The 19,884-nt window shown below is 44.0% G+C and overlaps 1 protein-coding gene across 2 annotated transcripts in view; it reads left to right on the forward strand.

Annotated features, from left to right (window-relative positions):
• daam2 (dishevelled associated activator of morphogenesis 2) overlaps positions 1–12,618 on the forward strand; it is a gene marked incomplete at its 5' end in the record, with an annotated part of 77,632 nt that extends 65,014 nt beyond the window's left edge. The window contains 4 exons of one of the 2 annotated variants that reach the window (XM_083632645.1): positions 119–179; positions 1,877–2,008; positions 10,412–10,582; positions 11,987–12,618. In XM_083632645.1, the coding sequence (XP_083488771.1) occupies positions 119–179; positions 1,877–2,008; positions 10,412–10,582; positions 11,987–12,199 (577 nt within the window). In that variant the 3' untranslated portion in view covers positions 12,200–12,618. The remainder of the gene's footprint in view (positions 1–118; positions 180–1,876; positions 2,009–10,411; positions 10,583–11,986) is intronic. The other variant, XM_083632646.1, reaches the window with a different exon arrangement.
• Between the last annotated feature and the right edge of the window lie 7,266 nt (positions 12,619–19,884).

A 19,884-nucleotide genomic window follows, 5' to 3' on the forward strand; every position in this document is an offset into this window, starting at 1 on the left:
ATCCTGATTCGAATAGAGTCCATTACACCCGTGGAAAAGTAATTGAGAGGCTAATACAGTAGAAAGCTTAACAAAGATGATCTCTGTGCGTGTGTCTGTGTCCTCTCTCTCTCTCTAGTCTGGCAGAGTTGGAAAAGGAGGTGCACAATATGAAGAGTGGACTGAAGGCTCTAGAGGCGGTGAGTTGTTGTGTGTTTGTGTCACATGTTCCCTCCCACTGGTTCTTCTCCTGTCTGTAATTATGTTTTGAGCAGGGCAGTGGTGGGCAGCAGGGTGAGGTGTTTAAGTGCTGGTAATGTTCCACTGCTTCTCGGAGCGCCAAGAGTCACGTTTGCCATCACATGCACATAAACGAGGGCGCGCGCACACACACACACACACACACACACACACACGCGCGCTTCACTGAAAGCCATCGATTAGACGTTCTTCCCTCCCACGGAGCAGCTTCAGATTTGGACAGATAAGCAGCCATTACAGATGGTGTGTAAGCCAACGCAGAGAGTTGTTAGGCTGCTAACTACAACCCGGCACACAGACGCAGACAGGCCATGCAAAGCTTCCAAAGAAAGGAACACTGCTGTCAGTGCTGCTGATCGTTCTGTGTGCATGCTGCTGTCAGTGCTGATCATTCTGCGTTCATGCTGCTGTCAGTGCTGATCATTCTGCGTGCATGCTGCCAGGCGCGCGGGAAGCCATCTCCCACAAGGGGGGCTGACGCATATACCCGGACTTGCACGCCAAGCACTTTGCGCGTGCATGTGCGTGCATGTGCAAGATGGCAAAGTGCGCTGCGCGGCGCGGCCTTGTGCGAGCATGCTGCGGGAAGTTGGCACTTGTATTGCACATTGTCTTAAAATTTGAATGGAATCAGGGGCGCCGCTTTATGTCTGTGCCAGTGGGTGCCCATGCTTGCGCATGCCCCTCGCCCAACCCATCCCCCGATAAAACTGTAGTGAGGCAAACGCACCATAGGAGATTTAACAGCCACCTACACACACACACAGACACACACTTCACACACCACTTCAGTTCGACAGAATAGGAACAAGCCACCGAAGCATGCTGGCTGGTGGGAGGGAAGGTGCAGGGGCTGAGGCCACCACCAGAGGGGGCTGCAGCCCCGGCAGCTCCCCACTTCCAGCGCGGTTGCATGCTGCTGGCAGTGCTGATCGTTCTGTGTGCATGCTGCTGTCAGTGCTGATCGTTCTGTGTGCATGCTGCTGTCAGTGCTGATCGTTCTGTGTGCATGCTGCTGTCAGTGCTGATCGTTCTGGGTACATGCTGCTGTCAGTGCTGATCGTTCTGTGTGCATGCTGCTGTCAGTGCTGATCGTTCTGCGTGCATGCTGCTGTCAGTGCTGATCGTTCTGTGTGCATGCTGCTGTCAGTGCTGATCGTTCTGCGTGCATGCTGCTGTCAGTGCTGATCGTTCTGCGTGCATGCTGCTGTCAGTGCTGATCGTTCTGTGTGCATGCTGCTGTCAGTGCTGATCGTTCTGTGTGCATGCTGCTGTCAGTGCTGATCATTCTGTGTGCATGCTGCTGTCAGTGCTGATCGTTCTGTGTGCATGCTGCTGTCAGTGCTGATCATTCTGGGTGCATGCTGCTGTCAGTGCTGATCGTTCTGTGTGCATGCTGCTGTCAGTGCTGATCATTCTGGGTGCATGCTGCTGTCAGTGCTGATCATTCTGGGTGCATTCTGCTGGAGTTAGGCTGCAGCCCTTTTTGGTGATATAGAATTTAGCATGTTGGCTTTTTTAGAAGAAACCGACCACAGCAATCTCACCTGCACAGTGTTTTGAAGTATACCTCTGCCTTAAAAGATGACCGCTTTTTGCTGTTTGATCGTCTCAAGCCTCTCGTCTCTTCCTGCAGGAGCTGCAGTACCAGCAGAGCAGGACGAGGGAACGTGGTGATAAGTTTGTGGCCGTGATTGGCGATTTTATCACCGTGGCCGGCTTCAGCTTCTCTGAACTGGAGGACCAGCTTGGCGAAGCCAAGGACAAGGTAGCTATCTGCTCAACCACTCTGCAATATGGTGTTTAAGTGTGTGTGTGTGTGTGTGTGTGTGTGTGTGTGTGTGTGTGTGTGTGTGTGTGTGTGTGTGTGTGTGTGTGTGTGTGTGTGTGTGTGTGCCTGCATGCTTGTGTGCGTGGGAGAGGAGATGAGTTGAGATTGAGTGTGTGAAAGCACCAATACAGTACCGCAGGGATGACATATTTTTGTAGGCTTACCCAGAAGTCCCTGCGCTGCTGGTTCATATGGGGAAAATGCAAGATAAACTTCAGAAATGAGGAACTGTTATGACTTTTGAAGCATAAATGTGTTTTTTTACGCGATTTTGCACCTATACGAGGCAGAAGTGTTAGCAGCCATGTTTTCCGGACTCATTCCTGTGGTACTGTATGTCCATGGATTCCTGCATGTGTGTGGCTTTAATCCATCTTTTACCAGAAGTCCATGCCAAGCCTTCATGTCAGAGAGGAAAGAGAGAGAGAGAGAGAGAGAGATGTCAGCAGGGGGAGGGAGAAAGTAGTGAAGGCAACAGCCTTGGTGCATCCCTCAGTCCAGTGTGATGACTTCAGCAGCCTGGGGAAACCCACCGCTGAAAGACTATCCTGGTCTCCCCCACTCATCTTTTCCTCTGCGTTTGTCACACACGTCCCTTTGAATTAGTGTTTTAAATCTGCACTCTCTGTCCACAACTGGGACGATTGGCCTTTTGAACCCTGCCGACTTACGGATTGATGTCTGGTAGGAGGTATGTAAGCTGAAGATCATCATTGGGACTTTGGGAATCCCATAAGCTGTAAAGGGGGAAGCGAGATGGGGATGATGCCATTGGAAAAGATGGGGGTGAACGCGACTTTGTTTGTCCCGGAGGCTTTTGCAGCATCCAGATGTAGACACTGTGGAATGACGGCTTTGAAATCTTAGAGTGCATTCAACAGTTTGATTAGCTTGGATATTAGATTAGGCTTTGTCAGATTCCTTCCTGTTGCCCAAAAACAATTTGTGAGAAATTTGGAGAGAGAGAAAGACGGAATGGCCCTTGGGTCCAATACAGAGCCAAGTGTGTATGTTTTCCTCCTCACTCACCCTATTTGTCTAAGGAGGAGGTCGCTCAAAAAGTGGAGGGAAAATGGGTCAGTCGGGACGTCATGGGAAAGGAACGAGAGGGTCGGAGCACCAGTTACTGTTAGAAAACAAAAGAACCTGTGTTCACCGGCCCAGACGCTTAACACACACACTCCCTAGCATGGCGGTGTGTGACTGTGTGTGTGTGTGTGATGGGAAGTGGGGAGACACATTTACTCACTCGCCTGTCGATGTTCTTTGACGCTCCCTTAGGTTTCCACTGGAATACAAATATGGAGGTGTGGGTGTGCTCTTGGCGCTCATGTCTTAAGGAGGTAGAGACGAATGACTCAACCCACTGAGGCCCGTAAAGCTCCATAGCAACAAACATGTATATTTAAGCAATATAGCATGAGAGCTAGTGTGTTGTGGCAAATATATCCCGCTGATCAGTTGATCAGATCAGGGATATATGCCACAACACACGCTGCTCGAGTGCTATATTGCTTTTATAAAACGGTTTCCAAGTATGATAATATAAATATAATAATAATACTATAAGTCCGACTGGCATGGTATTCTGATAGAGTCAGTTGAAACACTACTGTAAGGCGGGACCTCTAGCAAGAAGATAGACGTGCGGGTGATTTGATTGGATTGTTCTGGAGACTGAAGTTGACATTGGCCAATCCTGGCGCTTGCTGAGAAGCTGAGAGCTTTCTGGAAAGCATGACAGGCAGCTCGAGCGCAGCCCTGCATTCTCAGCGCTTGCTGAGAAGCTGAGTGCTTTCTGCAAAGCCCGACACCAACTAACGTTACGGGGTTAAATGCGGGGTTAAATGCGGGGTTAACAGCCTTTTTTTTGCAAAGAAGACATTAGCCCGCATCTATTCTTGTACAAAACATAATTTTCTGCGAAGTATTAGTAAAGTTATATGCGAAGATCGATTCACAAGGATCTGACAGCTGTCTCTGCCATTTGTTTTTTTTTAGGTAACCAAAGGCTTTTAGTAAGAGAGTTGCCATGGCAACCAATAACCCATGGCCATGGAGTGGGTTATTGGATTTATACAATGGCTGTGAACCAATCAGATTGCTTGATTTGAGAGAGCCGTTTTATGTTACAATATGTGTGTCTGAGAGTGATCACCAGACACTACATACATTACAAAGGATTACACTTGTCCCAGGTCATGTGGGTTATTGGGACAGAGGGATTTTTCTCTTATCCACAGAGATTGGTTTGGTTTATGCTTGACACACATTCACAAACACACACACACACACACACACACACACACACACACACACACACACACACACACACACACACACACACACACACACAAACACACACACACACACACAAACACACACACACACACACACACACACACACAAGATTCAACCTCTATACAGCATGTACAGCACCATTTTAAAGTGTATAGTTTTCACAGCAACAGCACATCCAATTTCTAACCCCATGACCCAGACCCAGATATCCCTTTCTCCATGTTTGCATGTAATGAAAAGTTCTATTTCATAATATTGAAGTGACTCGCTATGGGAGCGCATCCCTGTGCGACCTGACAGAAGTACTACAGTATATCACTACGTGAATCCTGATTGGTTGGTGAAGCCTGCCAGAAGTACTACGTGAATCCTGATTGGTTGGTGAAGCCTGACAGAAGTACTATATCACTACGTGAATCCTGATTGGTTGGTGAAGCGTGTTAATGTTGGCCTAATTACCTGTGTTCTCTTGGCTGTCATTTGCCTCTGTCTCTCCCTCTTGGCTCTGAGGCCTGAGTTAAAGCAAATTTATACTGACTGCGGAGTGTCCGGTGTCCGCGGTGTTCACGGCAAGACCGTTCTCTCCGCAGAGGCACATCCTTTTATGGTAAATGCGGTAGCAGTGCAGTGTCTGCTTTCACAAATTTGTCCCGAAGGTTCTTCCACTTTTGTTTACAGATGTCAGGATCTGTTGACAAAACTCTACCAATTTCCCTCCACGAATTATTAGTCATCTGTAGGTCTTTGTAGTCTCGGGTGGATGAATCATACAAATTTCTGTATTTCTGTACTTCTTCTGCCAGGCGATGCTCAAACCCGTTCATTTTGCACTGATTTCGCCGGTCACTTGGTCAGTTTGTGGAGGCTTCTTCCCTACACAAACCATAGCAAACATTTGCCAATCATAGCCTTGGAATTGACTGCACGAGCTCGCGGCAGGCTCCACAGAGTTACATTTTTTGAGAGGAGCGCGGAGCTCCGTGCAGTCCCTCCGCAGAGCCTGTGCGGAGCGCCGCGCTCGCGGCACAGAGCCTCCGCGAACACCGGACACTCCGCAGTTAGTATAAATTAGCTTTTAGCCTGGTGTCTAAATGTTTTTTGGCTTCAGATTAGTCAGTCTTTATTTTTGTGAAACTGTCTAACTTTAGACTAGTCTATGAACAAAACACATTCACTGCCAGCCGTTTTTTTTACTGTAGGTAGCTTCTGCCAAAGGTTTTTTTTGAGGATTCTGGCTCATCTTTCAAGACCGAGGATTCTTTTCTGCTAAGATTTTGTGAACACAAAATATCTCAAAAGAACTAATAGAATGTGTGCTTTCTCTGTCTAAAAGAGTTAGTTTGTAGAGTTAGTAGTTATGTAGGCATTAGCACTTGAATACAGCATGGTTTCAGCGTCTGAAAATTTAAGCTGAGATAAATAGCTTTTTGTGAAATTCGATAGAACAGTCACTTTAACCATTCATTTTTGGCATCAGTAAGACGTCAGACATCTAAACAATAGTTTTGAACAGTAATTTCCTCCATAACAGCAGGAAACCCCCCTCTCCTTCAAACTCCTCCCTCCGTGTGTGTTCTTCTTGGCTGCAGCGGGCGTGTCACAAGCTCGTTTCTGCTGCTGCTGCTGCTGCTCCTGTCTGCTGGCGGCCGCTGGGCAAGTCTGGATGGGCTCGCTCGTTTCTTGGGGTTTCGGTTGAGAGCTTTGATGAAGCTTTTGCGATTCTGGTCTTATTTATGCTGCGTGTTTCAAAGTGTGTTGCACCCATAATCTATTATGCAGATTTGCAATCCCCCACCGCCAGCAACCAGCGCGAAAACGAAAGCGTTTTCGCCAATCCATTTTACAGTATGAGAATGGTTTCATCGCGCGTTCCCCTGCAGTTTTGGCTCGGCTTTTTCTAGTCTGGAGAGCACTGTCGCCACTTAGTGGGTCGGTGGAATGGGTTGTACACGTTCGGTGGCTCCCATATTTATATAGAAGATGTAAAAGGGTTAGATGCACATCCCACCGTCAAATTTTTTTTATTTATTTTTTGACGTATCAACTCGTCATTGGCAGTCAACCGTTGGATTTTTTTTGACGTATCAACTCGTCATTGGCAGTGAACGTGTTAAGACTGGCGTAACACTACAGACTAGTCTTTTTTGTGACAAAATGTTTTTTATTGAAAAACAAAAGCACACAACAGAAGATAAGTGACTTGTCTTTTTGAAACAGGCCAAGATTTCTAACTATTATGACCCAGATATGGGGTCCGTTTCTCCATGTTTGCTTGTAACAGACGATGGGATTTCAAGCAAGAGACCCCAACTTCAACTCACTTCCTGTAGTTTTGTCACATGGGTTTTGCCCATGGTTTTCCACGAACACGCCCACTTAGGAGACTTTCGGAAGGTCGGAGTCTCTTGGAGTCAATGGGAGAAGTGAACGTGATCTCAGATTATGACATGATTCTTTCGTCATCAAACTAAATATTCTGCCCATTTTCCGAAGCCACATGTCTTCTGAACATTCTGACACTAAAATGTAATTTTTCAGACAGACAGATCAGGAGAAAATTTAAATAGTTCAAGACCGGTCTCGCACTTCCACGAGATTTGGCAACAGGAACTCACATTTGCAAGGAGCGATTAGCTAAAGCTCCATGTGAAGTTCGTTGATATAGTAGCTAAATATGTGGTTGTATTTTTTTATTATTTTTATTAATATCTTAGTTACAACTATATTGAGCTAACAAGGGGCAGCTTTGTGTTTATGTGTGGTTTGTGTGGAGTTTGGGATCTCACGATCTCTATTTCAAGTTAGCTTGCTACAGCTTGTAGATCAGCACTAACCCCGCATCACCAGTCACAGTCCTTTCACAACACTTCAGGAGAGAGGTGATACAGTATGACCACGTGACCATTTAGGAGACTTGCTAGTACCATTTGTTAGAATTGGCGGAGCCTGCGGTGACGCATCTCTATAATTGATTATCTCTGCTTGTAATGAAAAGATCAAACTATAGGTTTATGCAGAAACTGACGTCATTGCAATGTCCCTCTGCAGTCTGCAGGATACAAAATGTACACGTGTGTGTGTGTGTGTGTGTGTGTGTGTGTGTGTGTGTGTGTGTGTGCGTGCGTGCGTGTGTGTGCGTGCGTGTGTGCGTGCGTGCGTGCGTGCGTGCGTGCGTGAGGGTGGCTAACTGCATGTTTGAGAGAGAGACCCATTTCCAACACTTATTTCTCAATGTCAAACTACATACTAGGCTTGAATCTGCCACCTCACAGCCCTTTGATTCTTTATCTATTTCACCATTTGTCAACTTTGTCTCCACACACTTCATAAGACGGCACAGCACAGCTGGCAGGGGAGAAAGAGTGAGGAGACAAGTGTTTGACAAGCTGATGGAGTGAACCCGCTTAGCGTTCCGGGATGCTAGCCACTGACTGAGGAGCTATTGTAGGGTGAGCTTGGCTCACGTCTTGGGTTCTTCACTACTGCATTAGTGTCCATGGAGGGATGGGATAAGATCAGAAGTAGCAGTAGAGTCTAGAATCGAGGAGACAGCAGAAGACAGGAGGGAGATCGAAGGAGGATGGGAGCGGTGCACAGGGACGGCAACTACTGTTTGTGTTTTGGGGCGGCTGTAGCTCAGGAGGTAGAGCGGGTCGTCCACTAATCGCTTTGGATAAAAGAGGTCAGTGGTTCGATTCCCGGCTCCTCCAGTCTGCATGTCGAGGTGTCCTTGGGCAAGACACTGAACCCCAAATTGCTCCCGTTGGTGTGCCAGCACCCTGCGTGGTAACCTGCCGCCATCGGTGTGTGAATGGGTATCTACTGACTGTAAAGTGCTTTGGATAAAAGCGTTATATAAATGCAGGCCATTTACCATTTCCACAAGTTCAAGAGTGTGTTTGGTGCTTAGCCCAAGCAAGAGATGAGATGCAATGGTCCTGAGGAATAGAACCATAAATCAAGCGGTAGCAGAAGAGCAGTCAAAGGACATCATGGCCTACAAGCTGTAGATATTTAATAGAGCACTGCAGGAATGAGTCCGGAAGTAGCATGTTGTATCTTTAGGGGAAAAGTGAATGGGGATTTAATGAATGGGGACTAATAAATTAGTTTTTTCCCCCAACGCGATTTTCAGAAAACGCTTCAAAAGTCATAAAAGTGATTCACGTTTGTGAAGATTATCCTTCTGAACACAAATTAGCACTGCCATAAACTTTTGTTAACCACAGACCTTATTTTATGTATTTAAGTGAAATCCCCATTCTAAAACCCCATTCACTTTTCCCCTCAAGCTCCAACATGTCCGGGACTTCTGCCTTCCGACTACCAAAATACATAATTCCTGCGGGACTCTATAGGGTACAAGAATAATTATCATATGCAAATGTGGTTTCATTAATTAGGTATTTTCTTGAGTGAATTTGAAGAGCAAGTTTTCACATGCAACGTAGTCACAATGCCTCTGCCTAATTGGTGGGATTTAAGCAGGTTTGAGGGGAAGGTGCCAGATCCTGTCAAGATGTGTTAACTGCAGTGGAGCTAATCTGAAACAGCCTATAAAAAACATGAATGGATTTTTGAGCATGTGGTGAATTTAATCTGTGTGCTCGGGTAAAATCCTTTGACAATGACTTCATCATTCAGCATCCTTGATAGATCATTATTAAGTTAAAACTCCCAACAGTTGAGTCCCTTTAAGACTATCAAGAATACAAAGAAGTAATTAGCCTCCCGCAGCGTGTCATGTCTGTTTGCCTCCATATTATTCTGTGTGTGTGTGTGTGTGTGTGTGTGTGTGTCTGTGTGTGTGTGTGTGTGTTTGTGTGTGTGTGTGTGTGTGTGTGTGTGTGTGTGCCTGCGTGCGTGCGTCCGTGTGTGTGTTCATTTAGCCGGGGGGGGGACAGAGGACAGATTTGACCAGACACGTAATTACACAAGATGGAGGAATGATGGTGGGGGTTGCCATGGTGACCAGCCCATAATGACAGGCCAGACATGCATCCTCGGAAAAGGACAGCCCCGACTCCTTCATATCACAACACTGGGAGCACATACTGTACAGTAGTCTCCTCTAATCTGTCAACATTGTATTTGTTTTGTCACAAACCTCCCGCATCGTGTGTGAAAATACTGCCAACAAGAGTACAATAGAAGGGCTGAATATGCTTGTCTTGTCACATATTCTGCAGTATAAATGGGAAAACAATGCTTAGTGACATTCTAGCCATCGTGCTGTACTTTACTGCTATGATTGTTCAAGATGTTGTCTGATACTGGGTGCTGCTGCAGTATGTGTATAGGAATTTGGATGGTGGGTTTGGCTGGAGGCATCGTCCTGGCACAGACCACTGGACAGCTGGAGGAGAGAGGGGTGGACATATGGTGGTCAAATCATGCAGAGTAATTTCCCACCTTCTCCGCATGCGTAGCAGCAGATGAGCTTGCACATAGGCATGCGTATGTTGGCTAATGTGGCTGCCTGCACTTGCACTACATGACCATCGGTCACAGTTGCTATTACGCAGAGAGAATACATAGCAAAAAGTATTGGTGTACGAATCCTCCGCAGCTATGAACCATGTCCATGTTTCTACAGCAGGTGCTGTGTGTATAGATGCCAGCTTCTCATTCACTCCCTACCAGGCCTGGGTCTCTTTTTAAAACACCATTATCCTTACAGTGATCTCAATAACAATAGAGAGTACTTTATTCAATAACCTTTTGTACATCTCGTGACACGCTGAACTGCCAACGCCATCACATACTGTACACCCTGCTCGACTCAATCACCACAGATCACACGTCGCATTAAATTGAAGAACGCTTTGGGTGATTGGCTGCGAGCAAAACCATACAAATAGTCGCGTGTTGTTTTTTCTAGATCTGTGTACAAAAAAGAGGTTTCAATACAACTTCGTACTGGGTTATTTCAGTCGATAACTAAATGTTTACAGTGCCAATACTCCCTACACTACTACACTACTCCCTACTAATATCAAAAACATTATACTAATTTTCTCTCTCTGTCTGTGTGTCCAGTTTACCAAGTCTCTGAAGCACTTTGGGGAGGAGCAGGGGAGGATGCAGCCCGACGAGTTCTTCGGGATCTTCGACACCTTCCTGCAGTCGTTCAGCGAGGCGCGGCAAGACCTGGAGAACATGCAGCGACGCAAGGACGAGGAGGAGAGGAGGGCACGGATGGAGGCCATGGTGAGACACTCATGAGACGTACACATGACCATGGCACAGAGTTTATGGAGATAATTTTAGTCTGTATTACAATGAAATGTAGACTTTGGAAACGCTGTGACCATGACTGGGACTTGAACGCTGCTCTCCGGTGTGAAAGGCAAAGTGTTTACGCCCTCCATCCACCCGGACACAACACGCCTACTGGCCACCGTGATAATAGCAGACTATGACGTGTATCTAGAAACGTGATATGCAACGTATTCTTGGTTTAGAAATGTGATATCTTGCCTATCTGTGGATAGATAGCATAAACATACAATCTATCTGTGGATAGCATAAACATACAATGTATCTGTGGATAGATAGCATAAACATACAATCTATCTGTGGATAGCATAAACATACAATGTATCTGTGGATAGCATAAACATACAATGTATCTGTGGATAGCATAAACATACAATGTATCTGTGGATAGCATAAACATACAATGCATAAACATACAATACAATACATACAATGTATCTGTGGATAGCATAAACATACAATGCATAAACATACAATACAATACATACAATGCATAAACATACAATGTATCTGTGGATAGCATAAACATACAATGTATCTGTGGATAGCATAAACATACAATGTATCTGTGGATAGCATAAACATACAATGCATCTGTGGATAGCATAAACATACAATGTATCTGTGGATAGATAGCATAAACATACAATGTATCTGTGGATAGATAGCATAAACATACAATGCATAAACATACAATACAATACATACAATGTATCTGTGGATAGCATAAACATACAATGCATAAACATACAATACAATACATACAATGCATAAACATACAATGTATCTGTGGATAGCATAAACATACAATGTATCTGTGGATAGCATAAACATACAATGTATCTGTGGATAGCATAAACATACAATCTATCTGTGGATAGCATAAACATACAATCTATCTGTGGATAGCATAAACATACAATGTGACCAGGCTGTGTATTATCTTTTCCGGAGAGTCGGACAAGATGGAAACTTTAGTTATATCATGCTATTTAATTTATATATATCTATATATATCTATATATATCTATATATATATATATATATATATATATATACACACACACACACACACATATATACACATTATATATATATCTATATCTATATACACATGTGTGTGTATGTATGTATGTATGTATGTATATATATATATATATATATATATATATATATATATATATATATATATATATATATATATGACTGATATATCAGTATATATATCAGTATATCAGTTGAACAAGATGGAAACCTTAGTTATAGCATGCTTTGTCTCAACCCCCCCTCTCTCTCTCCATCATTCTCACCCCCCATCTCTCTCTCCCATTCCAGCTCAAAGAGCAGAGGGAGCGGGAGCGCCGGTCCAAGAAGGGCGGAGCCTCCGACGAGGTGGGCGGGGAGTTCGACGACCTGGTGTCGGCGCTGCGCTCGGGCGAGGTCTTCGACAAGGACCTGAACAAGTTCAAGCGCAACCGCAAGCGCTCCGTCAACCAGCTGGTGGAGAGCGGCGGCCGCGAGCGTGCTGTCACCAAGGTCAACTACTAGGTCGGTGGGGAAATAGAAAGGAAAACAGCTGAATTCTGCCATAGGTGTACATTTCTTCACACGGTCAGTGACATAGGAGAGGATATAAGGAGCGGCTCTGGACTGGACATGTGTTGACAGCCAGGTTGTTTTGAAGGATGCCACACTCTTCTCCGATTGCTCTTGTAAAGCTCTTCCCCTCCCCAGTTTTTCCTGGACACCGTAACGCACTATGATCACCTGAGTCGGACGAAGGGCACTTGGGATGGATGGATGGACAGACCACTGTGACACATTATCCCATGTTTTTTGACCACATTCTTTTAACACTGTGCTCCGTTTCTCTATCTCTCTTTTTCACTGCTCTATTTTTGTTTCTTTTCCACAAACATCTCACTGTCCCCCAGTAACTGCTTCAGTGCTGGAGGAGCCGTTTTGCTATCCGGTTCTGAAACACATAGGATATTGGGATCAACCAGTTCAAACCGTACAGTGAGGCCAAGAGAAAGGATCAGAGGAAGGAATCTCAAATAACTCCAGGGCAGATTTGAAGATGCGGGTAAAGAAGCCAGGAGGGGGCGCCAAGTTATTCCTCCACAGTCGAGCTTCAGTTCAGGTGTTCTTCAGACCAAAAGATTCTGCAGGATTCTTTTCACAGTCCTTGATGCAGTGCTGGCTGATGGTAACTGTTGATCCTGCAGCCACAGAATGGACAGAGAAGAGCCAACTGCCATTACTACGAAGAAGGGAATGAAGGCAACAAACCCTGCAGTACTTCGGACGCCGGGCTGAAGTCAGAGTGAAGAAGGATACAGGGGGTGGGGTGGGGGGTGGGTCACATTGGGATTTGTCCCTCTTCCCAAGCACCTCCTACAGCAGCACACAGCATTCCCAGGCACCATGCATTCTCCCCAGCTGGAATTTCAGAGGATCCAACTCAAGGACAACCATCTTCTCAGCTCACCCTTGTTCCACCCTAACAAAAATGTAGACTGTGCCATAAAAGGGTCAAGCATCACTTAACTCTGTTTCTTCCAACATTTTCAAAATGAGAATGCTTGCTTTGGCATTAACCAATGCCAAAGCAATGAGAAAAAATAAATTTATATGTATTAATAGTACAAAACATACTGCAATTAGGCATTTATATATATTTATATTTAGATGCAGAAGACAAGATAATTGCAAAGATGTAGAGTTTTTTGTTTTTACGTTTCCATGGCATTTTTGGTCTTTGTCCACACAATGCATCCTTTGTTGGTGTTTGAAGTTCACATTGCAAAATTGATTGCTGTTGAAGTGAATTTCTTTACATTTTGCGCTTTATGCGGCAAAGGGGAATGATAGCTTGTCCTTTACACACCTCCCTGTCTTGTTTGCACTCTTTGAGTCTGTATCCCCACATCCCCATCACAATGTTCTCTGGGGGGAATCTTCAATTACAAGCAAAATGTAACGAGATTTATGAAGTAATTCCATTTCTGAAAAAATGTTTTAGCCCTTTTTCTGTAGCAACTCTGTGTATCTCATCTTTAATCTCTATACAAGATTTTGTTCTAATGGTGATAACATAAAAGATGGGAGACAGACCAGTCCATATTACAAACTTTCCTCAATGGCCAGGAAGGCTTTATCAAGGCTTTACCAAGATTGAGGCTCACATTTCTCTCTTCATTTCTGTCGGCATTGTGATATGTGACCCTGCCATTCAACGTGTGCGTTATTGCAATGTGAGGGGCAGCGCAGCACTTAAAGGGTGTACAATTTCTTAGAGCGGCTTTGATGCAAATATTTATAGTACTATGAATAGTGTACAATGATGGGACATTAACAGGGAGAGAAACCGCTTTCGCCACAAGAGGCCACTGTAGAAAATAATCTTTCTTTTTCTCCTTCCACCATCTCTCCAGATTTATGTTTTGTGTGGCTTGATGCTATTCCTATCAGCAACCCTTTACCAAGACGTCTCTGTGAGCTAACAAGACTCAAGCCCCACGTACAGTCAGCCCACTTAGCTCTTTTCTTTACCGTTTTGAATGATGTTCTATATAAACCCTTAGCAGTGGGGAAGACAAAGGCTGGAATGTATGTGGACGTTTTTGGAAAGTCCTGGGGTCTGCCTTGGAACGACGCTGAGCTCTTCTGAAGGCGTATTTTAGACATGGACAGAGGAAGCTGGGGCTGGGGTTGGAGTCGACCCATGGAGAGCGCTCTAAACCTGGGGTGAGGCCTCCTGTGGGCGGCATGGCTGCCAGGCCCAGCGGTTAGGGAGATAAGGAAGTCTGTGGGTTTGCAATCCAGTCCAGGACCTCGAATGAAAGGGTTGATCAATTTCAGATGGGGATCGCACACCACATGTAAACCACATGTAAACATGCTAGTGTCTGGGGACGACAACACGCACATTACTCCACGTGGACACATGCACAGTTTGAAAGGACAGTCAGAGGCCAATTCCTTTTCACTCAAATGAAGGAGATATGAGAGCAAGGAGTGAAAAGGCGGTTTAGCCCACTAAAGATCTGGAGCTCAATGTAAACAAACATGGCTGCCCTCAGTTATAGCATTACATTCCACCTACTGTGCACACACGATCCCTGAACAGAGATGGTTGGTGGGTTTATAAGAGGGGGGAAAGGGTGATTCTTTTTCTTCTTGAGATGCAGCATTTACAAAAGCAAAAACATGTTCTGTAGAAGGTGCTGTTAAGTTCAACACAGTCCAGAAAGTAGAAAGTGCAGGCAAATTGAAAGATGGACACATCGTGCGTTAATCTCCTATGCTTGGCCAAGCATGTGTGTGCCCTAATAATCCAGAGGCCGATAAGGGAAGTGAGTGTTAAGAGCAGGACACTAGCTATTGATTTTTTTTTATGACAGTCATGTAGGCTCGTTACCTTTTTAGACCAATATTGAGTTTGACAAGCCAGAAGGATTCAGCTCCTGGTTCAGTTTCAAAACTAAAAAGGCGTTTTCTCCAATTGTGGCACTTCCTTTGCCTTTCCCCATTTGACTGATGAGAACATAAGCATCAGGGAAAACGCGAGGGAGATGCCAGAGTTTAAGCAAGTATGATGTAAGTCTCAAAAGAGATGATGTTTTCCCACAGCACTTGGTTCAATAAGCACTTGGTATATAATTGTACAAAACACAGGGCAGAATAGGACATTTCCAAGGTTGGATCTGGTGGTGATGATGTGGGATCCACTTACAGTGACGGATAAGGAAAGCTGAATGGTCTTGATCTAGAACATGAGTGTTTTTGAACATTATAGTGTTTCTGAATGAATGGAACTCTTTCCCAACACTCTGTACTGTGTATAGGCATAGTCATCCAAATTTGACTTTGTTCCCCCCCATTCTGCCAACTTTTCTCTTCTGGCGCATTTTAATTTTCACCTTTAAGTGCCTCTGACCCTGTTTTCACACATGCACCATTCCTAATTGTAGTTGTTTTCTAGTGGTGGTGGCTTTCTAAATATCTGTGGTGTTAAAATGGAACTGATGGTAAATCAAAGAGTTGCAACCAAATTGAGATTAGACTTCCTGGTGCCATCTTGAGGTGTCTGACGTGAGGTGTTGTGTCAGATTCACTTTTACGAATCACGGCGTGGACGACCGTAACGGTTCAGGTTGTGTTCTCCATGCTATTAACTTATGTGGGACTCGACCCCAACTTGTACAGTAGGTACCACCGTCTCCTAAATTAGTTCAAAAAGTGGTGTCATCTGGGAAGTTCACCCATTTTCCGGAGTAGGGATAATCCCATGGCCCCTTTTCCCCCCCAAAGCTTTAATTTATCCATAATCAGTCATTTCAAGCCAGAAGTTTTATTCCTCGAGTATTTTCACAACGAGTTCAATCTCTGTGGATTTTAAGCAGAGAAGTGCTGCAGTGATGTTCAGAAGGTTAAGAGACGCGGTGTGGAGAGGACCTCTGTGTTTATTGTTATACCAAATAGATTCAGATTTATAGACACTTTGAAATACCCCCCCTCCCATGCCATCCATGCCAGTATGACCATGTGATTGCCCTTTCTCTCCACCCAGCATCTCTCATGTATATTTGAGCTTTTCTCTGCTCCTTTTGTCTTTTTAAGAAGTTTAGTTACAGACTTTGACAGTCCCTCTAAAAATCTTAATCCAGAGCTTTAATCTATATTGTAGTGCGGACTATTTACCAAGGGGTATTGCGACATTGTCAGTATTATTACATGTTTGTATCGTTACATGTTTGTATGTGTGTATTTGGCCATTGACTGGCTGATTGGGGTGTAAAGATGGAAATCAGAGGAATGAAAATAGTAGCTTGTTCACTGCACTTTTTTTTAAATTAATGGGACATTTCCATTCACAGCGCCCCCCCCCCCCCCCCCCCCCCCGAAAATATATATATATATAAAATAAAAATAAAAAAAATAAACAAAAACTAAAAAAGAGGAGAGTGATGCGATGATGAAAGAATTAAGTAGAGCAAGTGAGTTTGGGTACTCCGGCTGGGCCGCTGGAAACGCATAGTAGGCTCGTTATTACAGAGACGGGATGTGTGGGGACAACACATTCTCACTCCCAACCTGTCAAAAAGTGAGTTTTGGTCAGGACCGCTTGTCGTCACATTATAACGGGTGAGGTACCCATTTGCCGTAGCCCGGCGTGACCAATTTGGCCCGGTAGTTAGTAACTTGTGGCAACCGGCCCAATTCGGCCCGGTAACATGTCGAGTCACGGCTCGATTCGCCGGTTAAGTTTAGGCAAGTAAAATAACTTGGTTGGGTTTAGGCAAGCAAAACAACGATTGGGTTTAAGAAACAAAAATATCTTGGTTGGGGTTATGGCTATGGTTTGGGTCGGGGTTCGAACCAGCTCTCTCATGACGAGAAAGTTGCCTGACGGCGACCTCCAGCGGTCAGCTGCACCGCAACGTCAATGTCTGACGAGACAAGGAACTTGGGGCTACCTTTTCTCTTCGGACATTGAAGCCAAGGGTTCCTGATCAAAAGTCAGTATTTGAGGAGATTTGAAGGGGTTTGGGACTTCACAAGAGTGTTAGGCCTCACTTGTCCCGTCGGTGCCACTTGCTTCGGTGTGTAAAAAAGGGGGAATGAACTACCACCATCTCTGGAATGGTACACTTGGCATCGACCTGCATGCCTAGAGAAAGGGTGCACAAAGTGTGATGTGTTGACTTTAACATTTAACATGAAGTTGCTTGCAATATTGGAAAACACCCGTTACACAAAGATTTGTACTGCCCGAGTAAAAGTTTCATCTGATTTTAGAGGTTATATAATTGTGAGGAGTCAGTATTTTTATGGTTAAGATAAAGAAGAAATCCTCCACTGAATGATGTACAGTTGGAAAAGCATTTTGTACACCATTCTTGATGTTTGAGATACAGTAAAAAAAAAAAAAAGATAAAAAAAATTTAAACGTTGAGGAATGTTCCATTTTCCTGTAAATTGTACCTCTATTTATTTGCCTTATTTAGTTTGCTATATTTTGTATGTACCGGTATACACAGCATTACAATAAAATGTTATATTAAAAATATGAATATGAATAATTATACTGTGGTCCGTGTATGTTGGATAGTTTGCAGACTTGTATAAGAATGAGATTTTTTTTTTCATTTCTATAATTTTATTTTTGTTTTGTATTTTTATTTTGCTCGCCCTGTGTCTTTTATAGGGTTACAATAAACTTTTGTCCCTGACAAGCGATTTCTTTTCTGATTAATCATTTATTTCTTCTTCATGAAATATGTTTCATTTAAGAGCCATCAGTCCAGGAGTTGCATAGGGTGCATTGACAGGGAATGGACTCACACAGGAAGGGATGACAACGGTTTCTAAATGCGTCGTTTTTGTTTTTTTGTTTTGGAAAAGTTCGATACTATGGAATTGATTGTGGAGGTAAAATATTAGGCGATGTAAATCCAGCAGGTCTTTCCTCCACAACATATCAAAAGGAAGACTTTTATTCACAGCTTGAAGCAGCCGGAATCTGTATGAAAAGTGGACTTTTGCAGTGGTCCTCAAACTATTTCACATCAAAGACACTTAAACTGAGACCACGGGCCTCCATTTGATAGGATTTTGTCCCAGGGTCCCCCATCTGATACGATTTTTGCTTTTAGATGTTTTACTACAGAAAGTGTATGAAACCTGTAACCAAAATAGTCATACATTCTGTCATTGTTACTTACAGATGGAATTAGAGTGAAAATAAATGATCCCCTTTTTGCTGGGGACCCCCTCAAGGACCCCTGGAGGTCTCCAGACCCTATGAACCACTGAGACCCAGGACCAGGCGGGTTTGGGGCCATAATGATGTCCCAGGCTAGCCTGGGTAAACCCATCCCCCACGTGACCTGCTCTCAGACCTGTTCTCAGTCACTATGTGACTGGGAACTGAGAGAGCAGGTCACGTGGGGGCTGGGTTTACCTAGGCTAGTCCCAGGCCTGCAAAATATGCGGCAGCCCCGCCTATAAGCTTTAGGAGTTTTTTTTTAAGAGTAAATGCTTCTAGGTCCTAGAAGCATTTACTCTTAAAAAAAAACTAGGAGATCAAAAATGGCTTTCATATCAGCAATCAATATCTTGGAAATATCAATATCACATGGGTCTATATAATTGTAAATCCTCAGTATTTGGAGTTCTTCATCCCTGTGCTAGAGTTTATCCATGTGTTTAGAAGGCATAGTGTGAAGGAGTAACACATTTTGATGCGTGGAACAGCTGACCTACCATCCAGTCTACTCTGATAGAGCTAAGAGATTTAGCCTGAGAGGAGAAAGCATGAAACATAGACGATCTTTGGTTGAATTGTTGGTTTTACAAATAATTTTGACTGCTGGTTGCAGTTTAATCCAAAGTCAGCAGAGGGAGACAGAATACACCCGCTAACTTTGACACCAGATGGCGTCAAAATGTTGCAACTGTATGATTGGTATCATGGCAGGGGCGGTTTTAGGATCAGAGCTTTGGGTGGGCTCAGCCCCCGAAGAGAATATAGGGTGGACGGCAGACCCCCTAGGGGGGTCCGGGTGCATGCCCCCCCCCCGTGAGAAAATGTTGTACATTTTAAAGTAAAAATGGATCAATCTGGTGCACTTTGAGATCAAAATGAAGAGACTAGATCTATGAAGAACTACACACATCACATTCATATCCTCTTTACTGTTCTGTGCCTTTAAAATTATGAAAAAGGTATTGTCTCCCTATATATAAATTCTGCATACAGGTATATGGTAGAATTCTGCTTGCTTAAATAATACAATGATCCATATACCAAAATCACTTCCAGGGGAGAACTCAACTGAAGTAACATTTGCTTTGAAAACAACAGTAAAATGAAATCAAAAGGGAACTTCCTAACCTATTGGCTGGAATAATATTCAGACAAGATAACAATATACTGTAAGCCCTAAAGCAGGAGTTTGCACTCAACTATAGTTTAAATTAATATATGGCAGTATTTGTGGTGGTCAAAATCTATTTGGGGTGTACCGCCCAAATAGATCAGTGTATGGGAAACACTGACTATTAAATTGTGTGACTAGAAATTTAATAGAAATCTGACTAGAAATCTGAGAAAATGTACTTTAATGTTGAGCAACAAAGCCATCACTTCATTTACAAAGGTGTCATTACAAATGGTATTGGCACCAAATTAAAAGATAGAGTTTTAAAGTAAAAAATAAAAAATA

The sequence above is a fragment of the Poromitra crassiceps genome, assembly GCF_964638095.1.
Source record: "Poromitra crassiceps genome assembly, chromosome: 3".
Lineage (NCBI taxonomy): Eukaryota > Metazoa > Chordata > Actinopteri > Beryciformes > Melamphaidae > Poromitra > Poromitra crassiceps.